Source organism: Salmo salar, chromosome 16 (genome assembly GCF_965601325.2).
Source record: "Salmo salar chromosome 16, fSalSal1, whole genome shotgun sequence".
NCBI classification, from domain to species: Eukaryota; Metazoa; Chordata; class Actinopteri; order Salmoniformes; family Salmonidae; genus Salmo; species Salmo salar.
In genome coordinates this window covers 96200452-96208217 of record NC_138306.1, presented here as the reverse complement: position 1 = coordinate 96208217, position 7766 = coordinate 96200452, and the positions used below count along the sequence as shown (strand labels likewise).

Here is a 7766-nt window from a genome sequence, read left to right as displayed (position 1 = left end):
ACATCATAATGACCGGTAATGACAGGTAATGACATCATAATGACAGGTAATGACATCATAATGACATGTAATGTCATCATAATGACAGGTAATGACATCATAATGACCAGTAAATGACATCATAATGACAGGTAATGACATCATAATGACATTATAATGACAGGTAACGACATCATAATGACCGCTAATGACATCATAATGACCAGGTAACGACATCATAATGACCGGTAAATGACATCATAATGACCGGTAACGACATCATAATGACCGGTAAATGACATCATAATGACCGGTAACGACATCATAATGACCGGTAAATGACATCATAATGACCGGTAACGACATCATAATGACCGGTAAATGACATCATAATGACCAGGTAATGACATCATAATGACCGGTAAATGACATCATAATGACCAGGTAACGACATCATAATGACCGGTAAATGACATCATAATGACCGCTAATGACATCATAATGACCAGGTAATGACATCATAATGACCGGTAAATGACAGGTAATGACATCATAATGACCGGTAACGACATCATAATGACCGGTAAATGACATCATAATGACCGGTAACGACATCATAATGACCACTAATGACATCATAATGACCAGGTAACGACATCATAATGACCAGGTAATGACATCATAATGACCGGTAAATGACATCATAATGTAATTGTAATTGTGCGTCTACGTGTCTTTACTTGATTGTCATGTTTCCCCACACAGCTTCCTCTGCTGGGATGTCTTGATTGGGCCGATACTGACTTGGAATTTAGAAGGATGCTCTCACCTGTGAGGTTTTGTTGTTGTGACATTGGTTGCCATTGCCTTGCACGCCGAAGAAGGGCTCATACCCCAAACGGTTGTTCGGCAATAAAAATACGTCAATGTATGGTTATTTACCGGAGAGCTGTCCAATTTCTGTTCTTTGAACGCCACACCTTGTAGAATCCACGCCCCGAAGAATTCAGACTGTTCTGGTGGCAAAGGGGGGGGGGGGGGGTCTGACCTGGTGCTACATAGGTGTACCTAATAAACTGGCCGACTGAGTGTCTGTTTCCCTAAGAGTTGTGTAAAGTCGGTAGGATCTTATTCACAATGATCCACAGCTGTAATGGCTGCCAAAGGTTCTTCCACCAAGTATTAACTCTGGGGGAGGTGAAGACAATTTTTAGATTTAATTTGGAACATTTTCTATAATTTCTATTTTACTTTTGAAGATGTGGAGTTGGTTGTGCAGATTGGTAGGAAAGAAATTCAATGTAATACATGTTTTGATAAGTTTAGGGCGGCAAAAGGTTGAATGTGCAAAGAGTGTGTCGACTTTTACTAGAGACTTTATATCCATAACAAATTATATTTTAATACAAAATGGAACAAGACAGCAAAGTAAATACATGAATAATATTATCAATACAAACTACATGTAACAACTAAGTAAACAATAAAGTACTACATATAGCAGGTAAGTAGTAAGTAGAACATCAAACATCAACAACTGACATCATCAGTAGTCCATCAACGTCCATTATCATCAGCCAAGATGGCCGTCTTCTGTCTTCAAGCATTTCTCAGAGGAAGAAGGGACAGGAAGTCTTGGTTACATTTGGCATAGTCTGCAGGATGTCCCCTATTCCTTTGTCTTCCCTAATCCCTACCTTTTTACACATGGGCATAAACCTCTCCCATCTCAGCCAGCAGGGTGGTGTTGAAGGTGTTCCTCTGTCTCTCTGTACGTGGCCTTGAAGATCTTAACCTCTCCCATCTCAGCCAGCAGGGTGGTGTTGAAGGTGTTCTTGAAGTCCTCAGTGAATACCAGGTCTGAGGGGAAACGGACCTTGTTGGCCCAGATCAGAGTGGTTCCTAAAGGAAATGATATGAGTTGTTTAAGGCTTTCATTCCGGTACATTCTGGGATTTGTTGTACTTTTAAACTGTTCAATAAATCTATCAATGAATCAACAATTCATCCAATCAATCAAGCAACCAACCAATCAATCAATCAGTACATATATCAACCAATAAACCAACCAATCAATCAATCAATCAACCAATCAATAATTTAACAAATCGATCAACCAATCAATCAGTACATTAATCAACCAATCAACCAACCAATCAACCAACCAACCAATCAATCAATCAACCAACCAATCAATCAATCAGTACATCAACCAATCAACCAATCAACCAATCAATCAATCAGTACATATATCAACCAACCAATCAATCAATCAATCAACCAATCAATAATTTAACAAATCAATCAACCAATCAATCAGTACATTAATCAACCAATCAACCAACCAATCAATCAGTCAATCAATCAAACCAATCAATCAATCAGTACAGCAATCAACCAATCAATCAACCAATCAACCAATCAATCAACCAATCAATCAACCAATTAATCAACCAATCAACCAATCAATCAATCAGTCAATCAATCAATCAATCAATCAATCAATCAATACATCAATACATCAATCAATCAATCAATACATCAATACATCAATCAATCAATCAATCAACCTGGCCGGCAGAAGTATCTCATGGTGAACAGCAGCTCTTCCAGGTAGTCATGGTGATACACCACATCAGCCGCCAGCACGTAGTCATAGCGATAGACGGATCTGGGGTAGGTGCGTTCCACCTCAGGACCCCAGGACAGAGCTGCAGCTTGGGGAGTGTACCTACAGCGCCCTCTGGTGTTACGGAGTAGGTTGGCTCTCAGGTTACCTATGATCTCTGGTAGGTCTGTAGCTGTGACCCAGGCACCTGGGGACAGGAAGCACTCTGTTAATCAACTAACAGACACACAGGTGGCCAGTACCCAATCAACCCCTAGCCTCTAGTCGTCTAGTGCCGAGGACACTTCAAGCAGATCTGAAAAGATTGGATAGGTGTAAGTGGTATAAAATGCTAGGACCTCCTCCACCTTGATAGGATCTCCTCCACCTTGATAGGACCTCCTCCACCTTGCTAGCCACCTTGGTAGGACCTCCTCCACCTTGCTATCCACCTTGGTAGGACCTCCTCCACCTTGCTATCCACCTTGGTAGGACCTCCTCCACCTTGCTATCCACCTTGGTAGGACCTCCTCCACCTTGCTAGCCGCCTTGATAGGCTAGGTAGAAATGTTGCCATATTTCTTACACCTCTCCGATCTTCTCAGATGTTCAATATGAGTAAATTTAATGCTCAGACTCACCTAGGAGTGTGGCTACAATAGACACTAGGCCAGGGCCTGCTCCTAGCTCCAGCACGGCCTTGTCCACCAGGTTCACCTGCTCAACGTTGATCTCTAGGTAGTGACACAGAGCCAACGCCTGCAGGCAACCACAGTTACTATAGAAACCATCATTATAGTTGTTAGAACTTCAACCATAGTTACTATAGAAACCCTCATTATAGTTGTTAGAACTTCAACCATAGTTACTATAGAAACCATCATTGTAGTTGTTAGAACTTCAACCATAGTTACTATAGAAACCATCATTATAGTTGTTAGAACTTCAACCATAGTTACTATAGAAACCATCATTATAGTTGTTAGAACTTCAACCATAGTTACTATAGAAACCCTCATTGTAGTTGTTAGAACTTCAACCATAGTTACTATAGAAACCATCATTAGTTGTTAGAACTTCAACCATAGTTACTATAGAAACCATCATTATAGTTGTTAGAATTTCTAGTTACTATAGAAACCATCATTATAGTTGTTAGAACTTCTAGTTACTATAGAAACCATCATTATAGTTGTTAGAACTTCAACCATAGTTACTATAGAAACCATCATTATAGTTGTTAGAACTTCAACCATAGTTACTATAGAAACCATCATTATAGTTGTTAGAATTTCTAGTTACTATAGAAACCATCATTATAGTTGTTAGAACTTCTAGTTACTATAGAAACCATCATTATAGTTGTTAGAACTTCAACCATAGTTACTATAGAAACCATCATTATAGTTGTTAGAACTTCAACCATAGTTACTATAGAAACCATCATTATAGTTGTTAGAACTTCAACCATAGTTACTATAGAAACCATCATTAGTTGTTAGAACTTCAACCATAGTTACTATAGAAACCATCATTATAGTTGTTAGAATTTCTAGTTACTATAGAAACCATCATTATAGTTGTTAGAACTTCTAGTTACTATAGAAACCATCATTATAGTTGTTAGAACTTCAACATCGTTACTATAGAAACCATCATTATAGTTGTTAGAACTTCAACCATAGTTACTATAGAAACCATCATTATAGATGTTAGAACTTCATCCATAGTTACTATAGAAACCATCATTATAGTTGTTAGAACTTCAACCATAGTTACTATAGAAACCCTCATTATAGATGTTAGAACTTCAACCATAGTTACTATAGAAACCATCATTATAGTTGTTAGAACTTCAACCATAGTTACTATAGAAACCATCATTATAGTTGTTAGAACTTCAACATCAGTTACTATAGAAACCATCATTATAGTTGTTAGAACTTCAACCATAGTTACTATAGAAACCATCATTATAGTTGTTAGAACTTCAACCATAGTTACTATAGAAACCATCATTATAGTTGTTAGAACTTCAACCATAGTTACTATAGAAACCATCATTAGTTGTTAGAACTTCATCCATAGTTACTATAGAAACCATCATTATAGTTGTTAGAACTTCAACCATAGTTACTATAGAAACCATCATTGTAGTTGTTAGAACTTCAACCATAGTTACTATAGAAACCATCATTATAGTTGTTAGAACTTCAACCATAGTTACTATAGAAACCATCATTATAGTTGTTAGAACTTCAACCATAGTTACTATAGATACCATCATTATAGTTGTTAGAACTTCATCCATAGTTACTATAGAAACCATCATTGTAGTTGTTAGAACTTCAACCATAGTTACTATAGAAACCATCATTATAGTTGTTAGAACTTCAACCATAGTTACTATAGAAACCATCATTGTAGTTGGTAGAACTTCAACCAGTTACTATAGAAACCATCATTATAGATGTTAGAACTTCATCCATAGTTACTATAGAAACCATCATTATAGTTGTTAGAACTTCAACCATAGTTACTATAGAAACCATCATTATAGTTGTTAGAACTTCAACATCAGTTACTATAGAAACCATCATTATAGTTGTTAGAACTTCATCCATAGTTACTATAGAAACCATCATTATAGTTGTTAGAACTTCATCCATAGTTACTATAGAAACCATCATTATAGTTGTTAGAACGTCAACATCAGTTACTATAGAAACCATCATTATAGTTGTTAGAACTTCAACCATAGTTACTATAGAAACCATCATTATAGTTGTTTGAACTTCAACCATAGTTACTATAGATACCATCATTATAGTTGTTAGAACTTCATCCATAGTTACTATAGAAACCATCATTGTAGTTGTTAGAACTTCAACCATAGTTACTATAGAAACCATCATTATAATTGTTAGAACTTCAACCATAGTTACTATAGAAACCATCATTATTGTTGTTAGAACTTCATTAATCATCATTATTCTGTGAGTTCATTGGACTTCAAAAGGAAAAGAATTTGAGCTACTTTGTTAAGTCCTCGAAGTGAGCTGAATTTGAACAAGCTTGTTGAGTAAAATTACAAATTCATGTTTAATAAAAAACACTTTAATACCGCATCCATCCTCATCATATTTCCCAGCATGCTCTATTGTAGGTTGAATTTCAGAATTGTTGGTTTCAATACCTGTGTTTCTGCATATACATTGAGTGATTAATCTTATGCTACACAAAATTAAATAACATTCATTTTTCTAAACTAATTACAAGTTTGACTTATTGCCACTGTTACTGAGATGGCTGTTTCAGTTCATATGATTTAGGAAGTCTGATTAGTGAATTTTCCTTCCCTGGCAGTCATTCTTATACAGGTTGAGTGAGATTAAAGATTCCAACTGTTGGATCTTCTCAATCTGGCTGGATTACAATAATAATTACAGCACATTTGCAAGCCAGAATAATGTGATTTGCAGCCCTGATGTGGTTTGTAAACCAGGAGTTTCAGACCACTGTGGTATCTCCCTCCTTCCTTCCATCCTAATCGTCATCAATGCTATCATCGTTATCTATGAATGTCATGTTCAATAGTAGACTGACTCACCGCTGGCCAGATGACAGCACCGTAAGAGTCCAAGGCCTCAAAGATGCTGATCTCCTGTCCTACGTAGCAGAACACCTCTTTACCAAACTTGGAGTAGGTAGTGGGGGCCCAGGCCTGCTTCTCCTGCTGCTGGGGTTCAGTCTCCTTGGCTTTGTCATCTGATTCCTCTTCACCGTCTATCACTGTTGGCTCGCTATCGTCTTTCTCCTCCTCCTCATCTTCATCTTCCTCCTCTTCGTCTTCCTCATCTTTCTCCTTCTCCTCCTCCTCTACTTTCATGAAAGCAGTGTCCTTCTCATCTTTGTGATTTGTGCCTGAAGGTTCCATAAAAATCTGAGATACGATTATTTTACTTCAACTGCTCTGATATACAGTAGCACTGATGTTGAAATGACAAGTTAGCTACTAATTGTACAGTCAGCACTCTCTTCAGTCTCTCCCACACTTTGTAAACACAGCGTCCAACACTTGAGTTTTTATCTCTCTCCCGCTCTCTCCCTAACTTCACCCCTCCCCGAACCATGTTTGGAAAACAACATATTTTTCCCCGCTTACAGCCTGTCAAAGCTAAGTACTGTAATGAAATCCTTACCCTCTTAGACACCCTTCCACAGCCCTCTTTCATTCCCCATATGGACTGCCTCACAGCGGAGTTGACGAGAGAGCAGAAACGGGCCACTTTTAAATCCTTTATCAAACCAATCCATCACCTACCTACTGCAGTCCTTGGATTTATTTGGGTCGGTGGGTTTTGGGGTCAACCCTCCGCTCTTCTGTCTTGGTTTTTCCATCTCGTATGGATTAATTCAAGTATTTTTCTCTTCTTCTTGTTGAAGATCGTTGTAACTGCGTCTTAGGAAGTCTCAGAGTCGAGGTTTTAAGACTTTATCGGAATCAGAATCCTTCATCACACCAACCCAACTCTATATTTAGAGACGGAACCATCTGAAACACACACACAAACACATTTTAGATTTAAACAAACAATATTGAAGTCACCGTAAACTGTCAACTCCATCTCCCTGATATACTAAGATAGGATATGAATTTTGGTTCAAATATGTTTATTTTAATTAGGTTTTAGAGTCATGAAGCAACTGAGGACAGGGCCTGAAATTAACACCAGCCACCCGCCAAATGTGGGTGGATTTTTGGCAATGGCGGGTAAAGATGTTTATTTCATCAGTCACGTTGGCGGGTGGTGAGGGGTCAGGGGTCAGGGCTACACAGTGCCAGCATTCCGCTGGCATTTGCAAATTAAAATAAAGTTCAAAAGTCAAGTATGAGCACATTTATGGCAAAATAAACTGTGCAGTAGCCGTTTTTTCAAATGATTTCTGCCATTTTGTTTCATAGCTGGTAATCACACAAAGAATTAGGAATCCTAAAACCCTCGTCGTGCAGCAACACTGCCTGGCTTTTGGGCTTGTGGGCTGTGAGCAGCTGTGAGCACTGTGAGCGAAGTGCTGAAAGACTGATTGTTTTAGAAGCGCTGCCACAGGCATAATAAACGTTGCTCTAATTTACTTGAAAGTGTTTCTTGTCTTGTTCAGCAGCCAGGTTGTTTTT

General features: G+C 38.0%; 1 protein-coding gene across 1 annotated transcript; it reads right to left on the bottom strand.

The window, feature by feature from the left end:
• Positions 1-1197: 1197 nt before the first annotated feature.
• LOC123728209 (methyltransferase-like protein 21E) lies at positions 1198-6625 on the bottom strand. The gene is made up of 4 exons (XM_082963212.1): positions 6198-6625; positions 3229-3346; positions 2550-2795; positions 1198-1881 (listed from the first exon to the last, which is right to left on the bottom strand). Exons 1-4 carry the CDS (start codon positions 6522-6524, stop codon positions 1709-1711), a joined length of 864 nt encoding a protein of 287 aa, XP_082819338.1. The 5' UTR covers positions 6525-6625; the 3' UTR covers positions 1198-1708.
• Positions 6626-7766: the final 1141 nt, after the last annotated feature.

Excerpts from the sequence above, each read along its gene's own strand:
- LOC123728209 (XM_082963212.1), bottom strand. The coding sequence starts at position 6,524 with ATGGAACCTTCAGGCACAAATCACAAAGATGAGAAGGACACTGCTTTC. Across the intron at positions 3,347-6,197 it reads GTGCTGTCATCTGGCCAGCG|GCGTTGGCTCTGTGTCACTA; the intron begins GTGAGTCAGTCT and ends GGTTGCCTGCAG. Across the intron at positions 1,882-2,549 it reads GAGATACTTCTGCCGGCCAG|GAACCACTCTGATCTGGGCC; the intron begins GTTGATTGATTG and ends CATTTCCTTTAG.